Below are 19,268 nucleotides of genomic sequence, written 5' to 3' on the forward strand. Positions count from 1 at the left end.
AAAATAGAGAGTGCAATAAAAAAAATTGCTTTACATAACATAGTAAATAATCATGATTTATAATCGTGATTACAATATTGATAAAAATAATTGTGATTATTATTGTGGCCATAATCGTACCTGTATCGCATGTAAGCAAGCATGTCTTTCGAAACCCGTATTGGTGCCACACGTGTCGTTAGCATTTTTATCTCCAGGTAAACATTCTAAAACTTGGGAGAAGTAAGTGGACGTTTTTGACAATTATGAGGCGATATTTTCCGAGTAAATGTTGTCTGTGAAAACAGGGAAAGAGTTAAGTGTTTATCGCAAAGCTTTCAAAGTAGCAGCTTGGTGAAAAAAAACTACCCAAAACTGTGTTTAAAATAAGCTAACTTTAGTTAGAGGCTAAATGATGTGTTTTTTCTTACTACTGAGCAGCAAAATATTCTCCAGAAAATGTTTTAGCATAAGTCCTTACAGTTGGTAAGAGGGAAAAACCTTGCAACACAATCAACATATTACAATTTGTCATACCATTAATGGTCTTAAATTAGTAGAATATTCATTGAAAAGTGTGCGTTGAGAAAAGGAGTGTCCAAAGTGCAGCCCGTGGGCAATTTGTGTTCCGTAGCTAATTGTTAAACGGCCTGCGGCACATTAAGAAAATAACATTACTAAAATTGTAATTATAAAAACAGATAAAGTGGAATAAAAGAGCAAATAGGGTGTACTGTACTGAGAAAAAGTTGAAATGTTGATTCTAATAACACAAAGCTGACTCTCCATAAAAATAAAAGTGAAAAATATCAAAATGTCCAGCACGTCCTTCAAATTTTCAATGAAAAAAGTTTGAACACCCCTGGTGTAGAGTTTCAGGTTTATCAAATTCCTGCATTCCTCAGTATTTTTGTTGTATAAATATATTTGCAGAGCAAGGAATCATATTTGGTAACTTAAAGGGGAACTGTACTTTTTGGGGAATTTCGCCTATCTTTCACAATCATAATGAAAGACATGACGACGGATGCATTTTTTCTAATGCATTCTAAGTATTAAAACAATTTGATTAAAAGTCTGCTTACAATAGAGCTGATGGGAGTCGCTCTATTCTATACTCCAAAAAACATCCAAACACCTCCATTGAGAATTTATATACATGATGTAAGTATATATGTAATGCAGTAACGGGCACATTTATAATAACATTTGATATTTACTTATTTTGATTATTTTAAGCATACGCGGTGCATTAATTTAAAAAAAGGCATCTTTAACATCACTGATTAATACTCACTGGAGACTTTATGAGAGCCAACAAACATAATAAAACATCACTTACTGTACAATGTCTGCTGTCATTATGATGCTGACTGCTGGGATGTTCATATATTACCATTTAGATTAAGAATGACTCATAAGCCTCGCGAAGAAAATGGGGGTGGGAACGAGAGTCTTTTTGTGGCGTTCTCGCCATTCCCGAGTCTAAAGTGGCTGTCAAAGTGTACCAACTTGTTGGAATAAGTCCTCAGCCTTCTGCTATCCAGGTGAGAGGCATGATTTATGATCTACAATAAAGTTTGACGAGCAAAGAAACGAGGAAGCAGCTGATCAGTCAATCATGTCACCTTTGGCACAGAATCTTGTAATCATGGTGCCGCTAAAAATAGTTTGTCTGCGTTAGCGCTTATGATAACAATATCACTAATACTTGGTTAATATTCAAGTCACAAAATGTTAAATGGAGTATTGTTGGGGCTTTTTGGATGGTTATTTATTGGGTTCTATGGGTGGAATAGAAGACCTCCCTTTGGCTCCGCTGTAAACTGACTTTTATTTACGTTTATTTACAAGTTAGAATGCATTAAATGAAAAAAAAAACATCTGTCGCCATGTCTTTCATAAATAAGTGCAGTTCCCCTTTAAGTCAAAAGTTATGCTGAAATGTATCAGAAGAAAAATATATCATATCATATGGCTTAATTATGTTGTTAAAATGTTGAAAAAGTAATTAAAGTTTAAAAAAAAATGTTTTAAGCATTTTAAATTATTTTGATAAGTTGCCTTTTAACATACAGTATAACGATCCCTCTGGTTCAAGAAAAAAATCAAACATATATTTTTTTTGAGTCATGTTTTCGTTATTTAAGAAACAACACCTGGGAGATTGAAAACAAAATCATATCTCTTAGGTGCTCCACAGTTGTAGGATGATTCTGCTTCCAAACATTGGCATATCTTCTTCTTTGTCATTTGCTAATCTGCCCAACCTTTGAGACACTTTTTTTTCCAAGCAACCACATCACTCTAAGTGAGGAAGAAAAGCACTGAATCCCTCAGGGATCTACTAAAGCAAGGGTGTCCAAACTTTTTGACTCGGGGTCCGCATTGGGCTAAAAGAATTTGGTTGGGGGCCAAAAGCTGACTGCATGTAAAGTAACAATAAAGATACACACACATATATAGCCTATACATGTATGTGTACATATATACATATACATATATATATACATAAATACATATATATATATATATATATATATATATATATATATATGTGTGTATGTATAGTATAAATGGTAACACTTTGCCCTAGTGTGTGAGTGTGGGTGTGAATGTTGTCTGTTTTGGCCCTGCGATGAGGTGGCGACTTGTCTAGGGTGTACCCCGCCTTCCGCCCGAATGCAGCTGAGATAGGCTCCAGCACCCCCCGCGACCCCGAAAGGGACAAGCGATAGAAAATGCATGGATGGACTTTAGTATGGGGAACATATTCTAAGTAACAAGGACTTAATTTAGAGTTATTTGGACACTAGGGGAACAAAGACTTAAGGGTTAGGGTTATTGTAGTTTTGTGTTTTGTTATGTAAGAACAGACCATATTACCATATGACCATATTAATTTATTATTATTTCTTTTTCTTTTTTTTTCTTTGTTGATGTATTTGTAGATATTATTTTGTTTTTGTTGTTGTTTCTTTCTTTTTTGGGGGGGGGGGGGGGGTGGTATGAGTGGGATATAAACAAAAATATTTTGACATTTAGGGCAGACAATAGATGTATGATTTATGTGAATATGATGTAATGGATAGGAATGTCTGATGCTGGATGTCAATAAAAAAAAAAAAAAAAAAAAAAAAAAAAAAGAACAGACCATATTAATTAAGTGGTATTAAAGGGAGAATCATATACAACAACTTCCTTACTTAGTACTAATAAGCAATAATTCTGAGGTTATTGAGGGAAGACTCTTAGTTAATGGCTTACTGGTTGTATAATAAGGCGATGCAGAATAAGGCATTAATAAGTACTTAATATTGACTAATTAAGAGCCAATATGTTACTAATTTGCATGTTAGTAAGCAACTAATTAAGGGTGAATATGTTCCCCATACTAAAGTGTTACCGTATAAATATATATATATACATATATAGGGCGCGACCCCAAAGGGAATAAGCGGTAGAAATGGATGGATGGATGGATATTTATATATATGTATGTTAATGTATATATACATATACATACAATGTATATACAATATGTATATTTATTAGGGCTGGGCAACGATTAAAAATTGTAATCAGAATAAATTGCACTATTTCTCTGATTAATCACGATTAACTGCATTGAATACGCAAAACCCAATAATGAATTCAAAAGTAGTGTGTAGTGCACCTTTATTGGAATATTCTCCCATATGAACAAAAGCGCCAAAACATTTGTTGTGCAAACACAATTTAAATCAGTACTTGTTAAACAGTAGCAGTTAAATAGCATATTTTATGAAAATCAACTCCAAAAATGTAAATACAAACATTTAAGCTTATTGCCACTGCCAGTGTGCTTTGCGTTAAGGTGATATTTAGACTGGAAGTACTCCTGTGATAAGAAAATTCAGCTCGGCAGTGGCTACAAACCACTTTGCTTCTGTCAAATCCGCCGCCTGGAAGTACTTTATAATGAAAATGACTCTGTAAAAGTTCTGTTGAGTTACCCTTCTTCTCCATGCTTGTTTTGTTTTCTTCCGCGTTCTCCTTCCTTTTCCGCAGGAGCCAGCAATAGGCGTTAACAAAATAAAAGCATGTAAACAACATACTCAAATGCGCGATAAAATAATTGTCGGCGTTAATAGATTGATGGGTTAACTCAAAATTAACGCATTAACTTGCCCAGCCCTAATATTTATACAGTTTTGCAGTTGGTGTACTTATATAGATATTTGTGATTAAATAAGCATCTAAATAATTTTGATATTGAAATCACTACACTGTTGTTTTTTTTAATAATTATTTATTACAACCGTGTGCTGTCTCAGAGTTATCTCTGATCATGTTTACTCAGCTGATTTCACAGATAATCGGCGATCGCATTGCTTTAAGTCTGCATATAAATTTCATAGCAAATTAAAAAAGGAAGTTTGCCAAACATCCTGCGGTAAAGCCATATTTATATATATATAGCAGCGATGGTGAGCGTCACTATTGAAAACAATATCTTATAATTGTTTCATTGCTCTGATGTGGGATCTGAGCCGAGGATGTCGTTCTGGCTCGTGCAGCCCTTTGAGACACTTGTGATTTAGGGCTATATAAATAAACGTTGGTTGATTGATTGATTGATTGATGGTTTCTGACTTATATATTAGACCTTGTGTGGAGGATGGAGGACAGTAGTGTTTATTCCACACATACACACAGAGAAAAGGGAAATGAAATAATACATGGCTTTAGTGTGTCTCCATGTCTGATTGGCTGCCCTCCCTCACTGTGAGGCAGTGACAATCATATATTATGAGTCACAGCTGAGCTGGAGCAGGCTGCCATTCCTCTATATTCTCAGCCATATATGTCCAACAACACCAACAACACCCGCTTCCAGGAAAACTCTTTCTTCTCTTCTGCTACGACATCCCTCCCTTCCCCTTCCCTCTCTCCCCCTCCTTCCATCCTCTTCCCCTTCACCCTTCCCCAGTCGCCGTCTCCCCATCCCTCTCCTCCTCCTCCTTCGCTGCGGGTGTCTGGGAGGCTGTTTTTCCTCTGTCTCTCGCTCATGAAGGGCCGCACTAAGCTCCCTTCTCTCTGCCCATGTGTGGTAGGTACATTCACCTTCGTCGTCGTGTCGTCCTCTGCCTCCATCGCCGCCTTCTGCTTCGCATGTTAGCTCAACGGCAGCTAGTCGTTCTGGCAGGCTTGGACTGGGGGAGGCGGGCGTTTATTATGTGTGCATGGATGGTGATATGTCAGAGTCATAGATGAATCAGAGGAGTGCGTATGAGAGATGTGCTCTGGTTATGTTTATTCATCTGGTGCTGGGTATGTTAGGTATGAATGTGGCCTGCATGCACATGTGGGCGTGTATGAGCCAGGCAGCATGTAGAGACATGCGGAGGGAGTTCAACTTGCAGACTTGTTGATTAAACTGTACGTGGCGTATATTCATTACACCTTTCCTATGTACATCAATATAATATGCATGTACCTTTTGTAAGGATATGCACACATGTTTGTACCGGTAGATTAGATTGACATTAAAACATTTGACCAAAAACCTCCCAAAAATATCCTAATCTTACAATACTTTATAACTGTTCAATGGTTCTTGGCAGTTTTATGATTTGGGGCAGTCCCATTACAAAACATGTTTTAATTTTAATTAATATTTAATCCTTAATATTTACAAATATTTAACATAATTCTGTGTGCATTTTATTAAATTATATTCATGTATTTTTGTCATTACTCATCATTTTAATATGTCCTATTAGTTAAATTTACAAAAAGTGTTTTTAATGTATTTATTTTTTGTCATGTATTCATAATTTTCCAAAATGTGTTTTTTTAAAGGAGAACTGCACTTCACTTTTTGGGGGGATTTTGCCCATCATTAATCCTTATGTAAGATAAGCAGACATATGTTTTGGACTCTCACATTATTAACCGTATCCACTCAGCATCCTTTGCACCGGTCACCCGGGTGAGGGGGTCCCTTCCAAGATTTCTCATTGGGGACGGCGTGGCGAAGTTGGTAGAGTGGCCGTGCCAGCAATCGGAGGGTTGCTGGTTACTGGGGTTCAATCCCCACCTTCTACCATCCTAGTCACGTCCGTTGTGTCCTTGGGCAAGACACTTCACCCCTTGCTCCTGATGGCTGCTGGTTAGCGCCTTGCATGGCAGCTCCCGCCATCAGTGTGTGAGTGTGTGTGTGAATGGGCGAATGTGGTAATACTGTCAAAGCGCTTTGAGTACCTTGAAGGTAGAAAAGTGCTATACAAGTTTAACCCATGTAATTCCCATTAGGTTGGCTTTTTTCTTGCCCTGATGTGGGATCTGAGCCTGAACCTATAAAGCACTCTAAAATACATCCAAATACCTCCATCAACATTTTACATATAGTAGTAGCAAGCATATTCATAATAACATGTAATATTTACGTATTTTGCTCATTTCAAGCATACGGCGGGGTATTCATTTCACAGACGCATCACAATGTTCGCTTCCCCTTTCAACGGTAACAAATGCTACAAATCATGGCAGACTTCATGAGAGATATACACAACTAATTTAGGGCAAATGATCCAGAACCTTATATTTTTGAGCCTGAATATACAGAGGATGACCTGCAAGTCTTAGAAGCTATGTGCTAAACAGCTGTAACTTGAGTGAAACATTAAGCATTAAACAGAAGTATTGCTAAGGGCTGACTGCTGAACAAGATATACAAACATAACAATCTCTTACTGTACAATGTCTGCTCTCACTGGGATGCCTACTGACGGTATGTTCATATCTTCCCGTTTAAATGAAGAATTCATCATAATCCTCACAAAGGGTTAAAAAAAAGGTGCATCAAACAAACTGTTTTTGTGTCTGTCTTGCCATCTGCGGATTAAATATCAAAGTTGACCAACTTCTTGGTTTATGGCCACATCTTTGTACTATCCAGGTGATTTATGATCTAGAATTGACTTTTGACAACTCGGAAGCTGCATCAGCAGCAGCAGCTCGCCGACTCAATATGTCAATATAGCAGCATAAGGTTGTTAGCTCTCTGTGATCAAATAGTTTCTTGTCGTTTTCGCTTATTAAAACAAAACCGCTAACACTCGGTTAATATTCAGGTTACAAGATGTAAATGCAGTATTGTTGCCAGTTTTTAGATGTTTATTTTTTTTTGGAAAGCTTTATTGGCCAAATAGGGATTTCCTTTTAGTTGCATTGTTAGCCAGCTTGTACTCTCCGTACGACTTAGAGTGCACCAAAAAAAAAAAAAAACACATTTGTTCTTATAATATTGAGGCGTTCCCAGGCCAGCCGGGAGACAGTCTTCCCAACGTGTCCTGGGTCTTCCCCGTGGCCTCCTATCGGTCGGACATGCCCTAAACACCTCCCCAGGGAGGCGTCCGATTGGCATCCTGACCAGATGGCTGAAGCACCTCGTCTAGCTCCTCTCCATGTGGAGGAGCAGCGGCTTTACTTTGAGCTCCTCCTGGATGACAGAGCTTCTCACCCTATCTTTAAGGGAGAGCCCCACCACCCGACGGAGGAAACTCATTTCGGCTTGTACCCGTGATATGATCCTTTCGGTCTTAACCCAAAGCTCATGACCGTAGGTGAGGATAGGGTGTAGATAGAGCGATAAATTGAGAGCTTTGCCTTCTGGCTCAGCTCCTTCTTTATCACACCAGATAGAGGCCGCACAAATCCGCCTGTTCATCTCACGATCCACTCTTCCCTCAATCGCGAACAAGACTCTGAGATACTTGAATTCCTCCACATGGGGCAAGATCTCTTCCCTAACTCGGAGATGGCACTCCACCAAAGACTCTGACTTGGAGGTGCTGATTCTAATCCCAGTCGCTTCACACTCAGCTGCGAACCGATTCAGTGAGAGCTGAAGATCCTGGCCAGATGAAGCCATCAGGACCACATCATCTACACACAGCAGAGACCTAATCCCGCAGTCGATCCCCTCAACGCCCTGACTGCCCCTAGAAATTCTGTCCATAAAAGTTATGAACAGAATCGGTGACAAAGGGCAGCCTTGGTGGAGTCCAACTCTCACTGAAAACGGGTCCGACTTACTGCTGGCAATGCGGACCAAGCTCTAACACTGATCATACAGGAAATCAGGCAGTCCGATACCCCATACTCTCTGAGCACTCCCCACAGGACTTCCCGAGGCACACGGTCGAATGCCTTCTCCAAGTCTATAAAACACATGTAGACTGGTTGGGCAAACTCCTATGCACACTCAAGGATCCTGCCGAGAGTATAGAGCTGGTCCACTGTTCCACGACCAGGATGAAAACCACACTGCTCCTCCTGTATCCGAGGTTCGACTCACTGGCGTAGCCTCCTCTCCAGTACACCTGAATAGGGTTGTCCCAATACCAATATTTTGGAACCGGTACCAGTACCACTTTTCGATACTTTTCTAAATAAAGGGGACCACAAAAATGGCATTATTGGCTTTATTTTAACAAAAAATCTTACGGTACATTAAACATATGTTTCTTATTGCAATCGAAGAACAATTTTGGCTTTAAATAAAATAGTGAACATACCCGTACATAGACAACTTGGGCAGCACGGTGGAAGAGGGGTTAGTGCGTCTGCCTCACAATACGAAGGTCCTGAGTAGTCGTGAGTTCAATCCCGGCCTCGGGATCTTTCTGTGTGGAGTTTGCATGTTCTCCCCGTGACTGCGTGGGTTCCCTCCGGGTACTCCGGCTTCCTCCCACCTCCAAAGACATGCACCTGGGGATAGGTTGATTGGCAACACTAAATTGGCCCTAGTGTGTGAATGTGAATGTGAATGTTGTCTGTCTATCTGTGTTGGCCTTGCGATGAGGTGGCGACTTGTCCAGGGTGTACCCCGCCTTCCGCCCGATTGTAGCTGAGATAGGCTCCAGCGCCCCCCGCGACCCCGATGGGAGTAAGCGATAGAAAACGGATGGACATAGACAACTTGTCTTTGATTACCAAGTAAGCAAACAAAGGCTCCTTATTGTCTGCTGACATATGCAGTAACTTTGTGTCATTTCTCATTTTATTATTTTGTCGAAATTATGCGGGACAAGCTGTAAAAATGTATAATTAAACTACTTGTTCATTTACTGTTAATATCTGCTCACTTTCCGTTTCAACATGTTCTATCTACACTTCTGTTAAGATGTAATAATCAGCTAATGAGCTAATGTAAAATTAGTTTTGGATGATGCCACAAATTTAGGTATTGATTCGATACCAAGTCGTTACAGGATCATACATTGGTCATATTCAAAGTCCTCATGTGTCCAGGGACGTATATAAACATGATATGAATTTTCAAAAAAAGGAAAAAAGATTTTGTGACGATAAAAAATATTGATGTAATCATAGTAGTATCGACTAGATACGCTCTTGTAGTTGGTATCATTACAGTGGATGTTAGGTGTAGATCAGATTCAGGAACGGCGTCATTAGCTGTGATGCCGGTGAGCTACGGTGTGTAGTGAAGTATGTTTAGCTATTCCTTGTCCTGCAGGGATGATACTTGTAAGAAACATACTTTGTCGCCATGGAGGCGAGGATTAGTGATTTAGAAGTAGCTAAAACACTGCCGACTGCGGATGGACATTAGCCACTAACGAGCTAGCCATGTTTTAAAGCATCTCTTCCTGTGGGCTTTTCAGTGTTATAACTTCAGCTTTATCTTTAGTTTTTAAGCCAAAATGTGTCCGTTCTCCCTTTTCGGTCTACACACCTTGTCTGTTTGTAAGTACTCTGTGATTGTGCGCTGCCGAACATGCACATCATGAGGTGACGACGCGCCCTTGTTCCCGTTAAAAAAAATGTAAAAAAAATTGGGAACCGGTACTTTTCAAACAGAGTACAGTACCGTTTTTGATTCATTAGTACTGCGATTTTATACTAGTACCGGGATACCGTACAACCCTAGAGCCCACGATAGTTAGAACACATCCTCCAGTTCCCCTTCTTAAAGAAAGGAACCACCACCCCGATCTGCCAATCCAGAGGTACCGCCTCGATGTCCACGTAATTTAGTTTTGAATAATACATATTAGTGGTGCTCAAATAAAACGATTCGCATTCGAATAGTGAATTTTATTTATTCCAAGGAGCTTTTGTAATCTATACAACCTCTTTTGAAAAGGTTTTATTATCATTTTCTTTGGTTTGAATCGAGAATTTTGATGAATCGAAAATCAATTCTGAATCTAAATAGTCACCCCTGCTGAGCTGTCATGAGATTCCCATATAACTTTATTATGTATTTTTTTGTTTGTTTTTTTATTACACATGAACCCTATTTAAAAAGTAAACACAAATATTGAGGTATTTTTAATGCATGTTATTATTAACTTAACTTATAACTTTTATATATCTTTCATCAATAATTTTAATGGGTTTGAAAGTATGAAGTGTGAAGAATACACAATTTCAAGTAAAAATCACCAATTACATATATATTTTGGTGTATGTTGATTCAGTCGATCTGTAGTATTCTGTAGTATATTTGTGTGCATGTACATGTGTGCGTACACAACATTTACTTTGGTTTATTGCAGTATAAAGAGCATCCGGAAAGTATTTACAGCACTTCACTTTTTCCACAGTTTATGTTACAGCCATGTTCCAAAATGCAATAAATCCATGTTTGTCCTCAAAAGTCTACACATATTACCCAGTGATTTTTTCCCCTAACTTTTAAATAAAAACAAATAAATAAATTTGATGCATTTTAGAAATAGTTTTACTAAGAAATGGCTTCCGTCTGGCCACTTTTAGCATACAGGCCTGATTGGTGGTTTGCTGCATAGATGGTTGTCCTTCCAGAAGGTTCTCCTCTCGCCACAGAGGAATGATATAGCTCTGACAGAGTGACCATCGGGTTCTTGGTCACCTACATGACTAGACCAAGATGAATGCAGCAAAGTACAGAGACATCCTGGATGAAAACCAACGCTTCCATTCCAACCTGATTGAGCTTGAGAGGTGCTGCAAAGAGGAATGGGCGAAACTGCCCAAAGATAGGTGTGCCAAGCTTGTGGAATCATATTAAAGAAGACTTAAGGCAGTAATTGCTGCCAAAGCTGCATCAACAAAGTATTGAGCAAAGGCTGTGAATACTTATGTACATGAGATTTTTTTTTGTTATAATACATTTGCAAAATAAAAAAAAATAAAAGTGTTGCATTGTCATTGTGGGGTATTGTTGGTATAATGTTGAGGACAAAAACTGATTTATTCCATTTTTAAATAAGGCTGTAACATAGCCAAATGTGGAAAAAGTGAAGCGAAGTGAATACTTTCCAGTTGCATTGTATGTCTATGATGAGACTAATGTAGTGTGAATGAGTGTGTCTGTTTACACGCACATTTGTAATGTGTGTCTTGTTTGTCCCCCACTGATTTGATTATAGTGTTATAGATGTCAGAATGTCAGAGTTGATTACATGTCAGATACTATTGTAAGGAGGGTAGTATGCCAATAAATCCTTAATGGGTTCACCGCAACAGCTCGGAGGAGTTAGATTTCAGGATGTCACCAAGGGACAAAGAAGGTCTTCAGGGGTGAGAAAGAAACCAGCAATACTCAAGACAGGATGGCTGTTTGAGTGGAGCATGGAAGAAGATTTAAAATGACAATACAATAGAAATGATCAAATTAATTTAGTGACAAAAGTCATTTTGAAGATTACCACAGAGATACATTGTGTTGCGATAGAAAACAAGGTCATTTTCGACTGGACTGTTAAATAAACTGTATTGATGTTGGAATTGACTCATAAGTAAGCTTGTCTAAATCGGGACTCTTACATGAGTATCAGTTTGCTATAGCATCGTCTCCACAGGCCCAAACTCCACAACCACTACACAGTCTAAAACAATGGTGGATATGATGCCCAATTTAGCAACAAAACCTTTATACCACACACAAAATTAAAATTTTGGACTAACAAGCACAGGTTTAAAAAGTGCTGCACAATGTCTATCAGACTAATGCGGTTGCGGGCCTGACATTGATATTGGATGTCGGTCCAATATCAGCAATTAAACAAGTATCTGATGATATCAGCTTGCATCTAAAATCTCCGCTATAAGCAGTCCTGCAGCGTGCTTACTTGTGCAAAGCGGGACAGGCAGTTAACATCTAAATGTCCTTCAATGAGTACACAATGTTGGTCTTCTGTTGTAGTTAATTGTAGTCACGACATTTACAAAACCCAAAACCAGGCACATAGTGTAATTCGTAAATATGAACAGAATATAATGATTTGCAAATCCTTTTCAACTTATATTCAATTGAATGGAATGCAAAGACAAGATATTTAATGTTCGAACTGAGAAACTTGTTTGTTTTTTTTGCAAATAATCATTAATTTAATGGCAGCAACACATTGCAAACAAGTTGGCACAGGGGCATTTTTATCACTGTGTTACATGGCCTTTCCTTTTAACAACACTCAGTAAACATTTGGGAACTGAGGAGACACATTTTTGAAGCTTTTCAGGAATTATTTCCCATTCTTGCTTGATGTACAGCTTAAGTTGTTCAACAGTCCGGGGTCTCCGTTGTCGTATTTTAGGCTTCATAATGCGCCACACATTTTCATTGGGAGACAGGTCTGGACTACAGGCAGGCCAGTCGAGTACCCGCACTCTTTTACTATGAAGCCACGGTGTTGTAACACGTGGCTTGGCATTGTCTTGCTGAAATAAGCAGGGACGTCCATGATAACGTTGCTTGGATGGCAACATATGTTGCTCCAAAACCTGTATGTACCTTTCATACAGGTTGTGTATCTTGCTCAAGGATACTTCGACATGGTCACGGGGGACAGAGGATCGAACCTGCAACCATCGGGTTGGTGGGGTCAACCACTCTACCACTCAAGCCATGCTGCCCCGTTAGGCTACTCGGAGCTATCAGCTATACAACAGCTAATTAGCATGTGTACTAGAAAGTATCCTCAAACAAGCATGTCCGCATCATTCAATTTACTGTGTGATGACTCATAACCTTACCGTAATTAATTATTGCTGAGTTGACTTGAGTTTGTGTTTATTTCGAACATGCATGCATACAACATGACACATCACAATTTACAGTTTCTCTATTGAACATGTTCAAAAAGGAGTAGGAAGAAGCAGAATTACTTAATCCTACCCCTTTTCCTTTACATAGCAGTTGCTAAAACTTTTGTTCACTTCCTGTTCTCAATTTATTCACAATATACTCCATAACTAATAACATTAAAATCAATAAATAAATAATAATTAGTGAAGTAAGCACTATTTGTCGCCCGGAAAACAGTGACCAGTTTACTTCAAATTTGATAAGTCTGTCATAAGGTTACTGGTTTTTATACCTGCCATTATTCTAGGAGTAATTTAACTAAATCAAACATTTTCTAACATTTAACACAAAAATTAATATAAGTTTACTTTAGTTAGTTTGTTTCAGTTTATTTTGAGCATACATACAATATAGTTAAAATTTAATGCATCACATATATCCAAATGGTTCACTACAGCACGTCTGAAAAGGAGTAGAAAGAAGCAGAGTTTATTTAATCCTACCCCTTATTATATCACAGGAAATGTATTCCATTTCTTTGTTCGCTGTTTGTAACGGAACAGTGAAAAAATAAGGAAATTCATTAAATATACCATAAGTACGTAAACAAATATTAAATACATAATAAATATTAGACATATAAACAAATATACAATAATTAAAGTTCTCATAAATAAACAGTTAAGTAGTTTATGGTTCATTTAGGAGATTCATGACATTATCTCTTTTTTTTAAAGGTTCAAGATGTTTATCATAATTCTTCTTCTTTATACTTTGTGAGCACTTGTAGTTTGAACAGTTTCTTAAACTGAATCATATTAGTGCTTTGTTTGATTTCTTTGCTGAATCTATTCCATAATTTAATTCCACACACTGATATGCTAAAGGTCTTAAGTGTTGTACGTGCATACAAATGTTTTAAATTAGAGATGTCCGATAATATCGGCCGATAAATGCGTTAAAATGTAATATCGGAAATTATCGGTATCATTTTTTTTATTATCGGTATCGTTTTTTTTAAATCAACATAAAAAACACAAGATACACTTACAATTAGTGCACCAACCCAAAAAATCTCCCTCCCCCATACACTCATTCACACAAAAGGGTTGTTTCTTTCTGTTATTAATATTCTGGTTCCTACATTATATATCAATATATATTAATACAGTCTGCAAGGGATACAGTCCGTAAGCACACATGATTGTGCGTGCTGCTGGTCCACTAATAGTACTAACCTTTAACAGTTAATTTTACTAATTTTCATTAATTTCTAGTTTCTATGTAACTGTTTTTATATTGTTTTACTTTCTATTTTTCTATTTATTTATCTTATTTTATTATTATTTTTTAAAGTACCTTATCTTCACCATACCTGGTTGTCCAAATTAGGCATAATAATGTGTTAATTCCACGACTGCATATATCGGTTGATATCGATATCGGTTGATATCGGTATCGGTAATTAAAGAGTTGGACAATATCGGAATATCGGATATCGGCAAAAAGCCATTATCGGACATTCCTATTTTAAATTAGATTTTCTTCTAAGGTTATATTTCTCCTCTTTTGTTGAGAAGAATTGTTGTACCAAGTCGTTGAATTTCAATATTTCTGACTCAATAAATAAAGCGTTTGTATGTTCTCTATATCCATCATTTGTCGTTCCCCCATATTTCTGCACAGTAACTCAGATATGGTAGCACTAGCGAGCAGTAGAGACTATGAAGTGATTTTTGGTCCAGAATATATTTAGCTTTATTCACTATTGACATGTTTCTTGCTACTTTATGTTGTATATTTTTAACATGAGATTTCCAGTTAATTGTATAATCTATTATTACATCCCAAAATGTGTTTTCTTTTACCCTTTCAATATCTACTCCGTCTATTTGTTTGACTTTCTCTTCTACTGTTACCGAATAGCATTATTTTGGTTTTACTGAGGTTTAAGGATAGTCTGTTTTTGTCAAACCATCTTTTTTATTTGTTTATTTCAACTTCTGTTATTATTTGTATTAGTTTCTGTGGGTTCTCTCCTGAACAAACCGCAGTCGTGACATCTGCAAATAATACTAAATTTAAGTCCCTTAAATGTCGTTTATATAAAGATTGAACAATTTTGGTCCCAGTATTGATCCCTGAGGTACGCCACAAGATATTTTCAATTCTGTAGACGTGTGTTTTCTTAGCTTCACGAATTGCTTCCTGTTGGTTAAGTAACGACTTACCCAGTTCAAGACCAACACTCTGATGCCATACCTTTCTAATTTGTTTCTTAAGATGCTGTGACTGATTGTGTCAAATGCTTTTGTTAAATCCATAAACACTGCCGCAGCACTTTTTTTTGCTATCTATTGCATTGGTTATCTCTTCCATTATTTTGATTAATGCCATTGATGTTGAGATGTGGGCTCTGTATCCGTATTGAGTGTTTCATTTTTATTTAGGAATTTGTCCAATCTGTTGTTAAACAGTTCTTCAGAAATTTTTAGAACATTGTGGAAGTAAGGAAACAGGTCTGTAGTTTGTAAACTGGTGTTTGTTATAAATTGGTACGACTTTTGCTATTTTCATTTTGCCCGTGAATTTTCCTGCTTGAAATGATAGATTGCTGATATACATGATTTATGCTGATATCGTACCAGAATAATTTAGTTAACGGACAATACTCATGGCTCTAATATTTAAATTGTATCAAAAGTGAAAAAGTTGTATCGGGACACCGCTAGTTGGGCCCCCCAATCCCAACCCCACCAGCAAAAAAACATTTCTGAACATATTTTGGGACAATTTCTGCTCAACCCAGGCATTGTTGTTCTTGCTCTTTCTAAAGCCGCAGTGTCTCCCCTGAAGTTATTGGTAGCCTCCTGCAGGAGTAAGCTATTTTATTGATCATTAAGCAGGCACAGCATTTTTTGGCAAAAAGCTTTTTAAATGCCTTTTTCTTGTCTTCCTTAGCTGGTATGTGCACTCTACATGGGCGTTGGAGCATTTGAGTACGTTTAGCAAAGACAACACATACAGCTTCCTATCATGTGCAGTTCACATTACCACAACACTACACACAAGTAGTCATGTTTTATTTTGTCAAGTGTGATGTCACAACACTTCCCTGATCAGAAGTGATATTTGGTCATGTATCTGGCTGCTGTATTGTTACATTCTCGTGAAGCGCTTTATACTTCATGTCTAACGTTTCTTGTTATTAGCACAATGGTTCACCCACTATGATGGGAGAGCAGAGCTTATGTGAACAAAACAGTAGAGGATTTCCTCAAATAGTGTCCTACAGTCTGACAGATGCCATGCCCTGAATTAATTGTGGGCTGCGTTATCAACTTAAATTGATAAACGCCACGGACGGTATAGCTCGGTTGGTAGAGCTGCCGTGTCAGCAACTTGAGGGTTGCAAGTTCGATCCCCGCTTCCGCCATCCTAGTCACTGCCGTTGTGTCCTTGGGCGAGACACTTTACCCACCTGCTCCCAGTGCCATCCACACTGGTTTAAATGTAACTTAGATATTGGGTTTCACTATGTAAAGCGCTTTGAGTCACTTGAGAAAAAGCATTATATAAATGCAATTCACTTCACTTCACTTCACCTCAAAGAAAAACTAGATCTGTGTGTCAATTCGTGATGGGAATCGAGAACCGGTTCTTTCTGAGAACGGCTTCCCAATGTTTCGATTCTTTTGCACACGATGAATTTCTTATTCAGACCGTTGTTAGAGCTGTAACAAATCAGTCACTTTCATTTAACATGTTGCTACAAAACAAGAGCATTACGCGTTCGATGTAAAAAAAGCCGCTTTCATGGAAAGTAAAACCACAAAGGCAACATCCAAAAACTGCTCTGCAGTCCATGGTGCGGTTGTTGCGTGGTTAGAATTTTTTGGAGGTGCACGTCTTGCTCCGCCGAAAGGTTTGGAGGGGGGTGGTGTGAGCCTGTAGCATATTGCAGGCTATTGTTATGAACAGTGTTGGGTTAGTTACTGAAAACCAGTAACTAGTTACAGTTACTAGTTACTTCATTTCAAAAGTAACTCAGTTACTAACTCAGTTACTTTCATCAAAAAGTAATGCGTTACTGTGAAAAGTAACTATTTAGTTACTTCTTCTACTTTTTGTTTTTAAAGCTCCCATTAATGCCCTTTTAGCCTTCATTTCAGTACTGTTATTGCACTGGAGAATAATACAATCTGTTGATCAACTTGACATGCATTTGCATCACTGAACTCTGCTAAGCAATGTGGTCTACATACAACACACAAAGACAAAGATATGTTTCAAAGGGCCAATTTATTTCAGGCCAGAACAAATTGACAAAACTATTTTAAATAGCTGCAACATAACATACATAAGTAACAAACAGCATAATAACACTAACACTAACACTAACACTAACTAACCACGTTAAACCCAGATTCCGAACTAACAAAGGTCTTAACTCATTCTCTTTCTATGCCACTTCAATATGGAATGCACTCCCAACAGGTGTAAAATAAAGGGCATCTCTATCCTCCTTCAAAACCGTCCTCCATATCCCACACCCTGGATTGTAAATAATTCAATGTATATACCCTGATGATTATCTTGTGTGATGACTGTATTATGATGTTAGTATATATTTGATAGTATATATCTGTATCATGAATCAGTGGACCCCGATTTAAACAAGTTGAAAAACTTATTGGGGTGTTACCATTTAGTGGTCAATTGTACGGAATATGTACTGTACTGTGCAATCTACTAATAAAAGTTTCAATCAATCAATCAATCAACAACATAGCTGTAAAGCTGGCTTCACCTAAGGAAGGCACACGTGACATACACAAAGCCTAACCAGGCAGATTTGAATTGTTGTTTTGGGCAGGAGACGGGATCTTTGATCCAAGACACAACTTACATTTACGGTAACTAAAATGTTCTTTTCTTTGTGCCCGACAAAAGAAAAGAAGTGAGAATATCTCATACTTGCCTCTCCCCGGGACAACCATTCTCCCAAATTTCTCCCGATTTCCAGCCGGACTTAAGGCACGCCCCTCCAGGTCCGTGCGGATCTGAGTAAGGACAGCCTGTCGTCACGTCCGCTTGGCCAACCAAAAAGTAACCACAGAACACTATACCGTATAGTCGTATAGTGTTCTGTGGTTACTTTTTTGTTGGCCAACGGTTTACGTTGTATTGCGCACCCCCGTCCCCTCCCCTTCCCACACCCAAGACACACACACACACAGAGAGCGCAGAGGAAGAATCAGAAGCATGTCATTGTTTCGCTGCAATAAAACACGATCAGATCCTCAGTTTCTAGCCGATACCACATAAAAAATAACGTAAAGTAACGCAGTAACGCATCATGTAGTAACGGTAACTGAGTTACTGAATATAAAAAATAACGCGTTAGATTACTAGTTACCGCCAAAACTAACGGCGTTACAGTAACGCGTTACTTTGTAACGCGTTAGTCCCAACACTGGTTATGAATTATATTTTACACACTTTGGGCCAGATCTACTGAAAGTTTGCGTGTAATAAAACCTGTGCAGACTTGATAGCACACGCAACGATGATGTACTAAACTCATGCGCAGAAGATTGCATCTCTTAAAGGGGCGAAACAAGGAGCACAGTCCATTTAGCGTGTCGGCCTTCATGAATAAATGGTAAATGTGAAATGGGTTATACTTGTATACCGGTAGTGCTTTTCTACCTTCAAGGTAATCAAAGCGCTTTGACACTATTTCCACTAGGAGTGTGGGAAAAAATCGATTCGAATTCGAATTGCGATTCTCACATTGTGCGATTCAGAATCGATTCTCATTTAAAAAAAAATCTGTTTTATTTGTATTTATTTTTTTTATTTTACTTTTTTATTTTTTTTAATTAATCAATCCAACAAAACAATACACAGCAATACAATAACAATGCAATCCAATTCTAAAACCAAACCCAACCCAGCAACACTCAGAACTGCAATAAACAGAGCAAATGAGAGGAGACACAAACACGACACAGAACAAACCAAAAGTAGTGAAACAAAAATGAATATTATCAACAACAGTATCAGTATTAGTTACAATTTCAACATAGCAGTGATTAAAAATCCCTCATTGACATTGTCATTAGACATTTATAAAAAAATAAAAAAAAAGAACAATAGTGTCACAGTGGCTTACACTTGCATCACATCTCATAAGCTTGAC

At 37.9% G+C, this 19,268-nt stretch overlaps 1 protein-coding gene across 2 annotated transcripts in view; it reads left to right on the forward strand.

Annotated features, from left to right (window-relative positions):
• The window catches only part of LOC133607596 (disks large homolog 4-like), a 184,656-nt gene that overhangs the window by 26,670 nt on the left and 138,718 nt on the right, over window positions 1-19,268 (forward strand). The window contains exon 1 of one of the 2 annotated variants that reach the window (XM_061962377.2): window positions 4,277-5,071. The exons of the other annotated variant lie outside the window; for it this stretch is intronic. Within the exon in view, the coding sequence (XP_061818361.1) occupies window positions 4,826-5,071 (246 nt within the window). The 5' untranslated portion in view covers window positions 4,277-4,825. Of the gene's footprint in view, window positions 1-4,276; window positions 5,072-19,268 lie in introns of those variants that run through there. 2 annotated transcript variants of the gene reach the window in all.

This window comes from Nerophis lumbriciformis, linkage group LG09 (assembly GCF_033978685.3).
Source record: "Nerophis lumbriciformis linkage group LG09, RoL_Nlum_v2.1, whole genome shotgun sequence".
Classification (NCBI taxonomy): Eukaryota; Metazoa; Chordata; class Actinopteri; order Syngnathiformes; family Syngnathidae; genus Nerophis; species Nerophis lumbriciformis.